General features: G+C 35.3%; 1 protein-coding gene across 1 annotated transcript in view; it reads left to right on the top strand.

Annotated features, from left to right (window-relative positions):
* Positions 1-510, top strand: part of LOC108570305 (WD repeat-containing protein 7) — a 13,724-nt gene that overhangs the window by 865 nt on the left and 12,349 nt on the right. Inside the window, exons 2-3 of the mRNA XM_017932143.1 lie at positions 5-183; positions 268-500. Coding sequence (XP_017787632.1) covers positions 19-183; positions 268-500 — 398 coding nt within the window. The 5' untranslated portion in view covers positions 5-18. The remainder of the gene's footprint in view (positions 1-4; positions 184-267; positions 501-510) is intronic.

Below are 510 nucleotides of genomic sequence, written 5' to 3'. Positions count from 1 at the left end.
ATAGGTTGAATTTTAAAAATGACAGCGGGTGCAAGTTTAGTAGTACCCATAGTTTTATGGGGTCGCATAGCTCCAACTCATTGCATTTCCTGTATCTATTTATCTCGAGATCAAAAAACTTTAGTAACAGGATGTTATGATGGTCAAATATGTTTGTGGCAAGTAGATCCTGAAACACTAAAGGTAAATGTATATTTATATACCAAAGATATATCAAAGATATTAGCATTAGTTTTGTGTAATTGTGTTATCAATTGGATTGTTAAGATGACTCCAAGATGTTTACTTGTTGGTCATACTGCTCCTATAATGTGTCTCAGTCGAGCAAGTGTTATTATGGAACAGAATTATATTGTCAGTAGCAGTGAAACTGGAGAAATGTGCACTTGGGATTTAGTTGATGGAAAATGCAGAGAAGCTGTAAAACTCAGCAGTGTTCATACACAGATGTTGCCTTACGTCTCTGCTGGTGGAGAAGATGTTAGACTTTTTTGTTCTGGGTACATTATA

The sequence above is a fragment of the Habropoda laboriosa genome, unplaced genomic scaffold, assembly GCF_001263275.1.
Source record: "Habropoda laboriosa isolate 0110345459 unplaced genomic scaffold, ASM126327v1 scaffold68, whole genome shotgun sequence".
In the NCBI taxonomy this organism is placed as follows: domain Eukaryota; kingdom Metazoa; phylum Arthropoda; class Insecta; order Hymenoptera; family Apidae; genus Habropoda; species Habropoda laboriosa.
The sequence above is the reverse complement of the archived record's forward strand: the minus strand, read 5'-3'. Positions and strand labels throughout refer to the sequence as shown.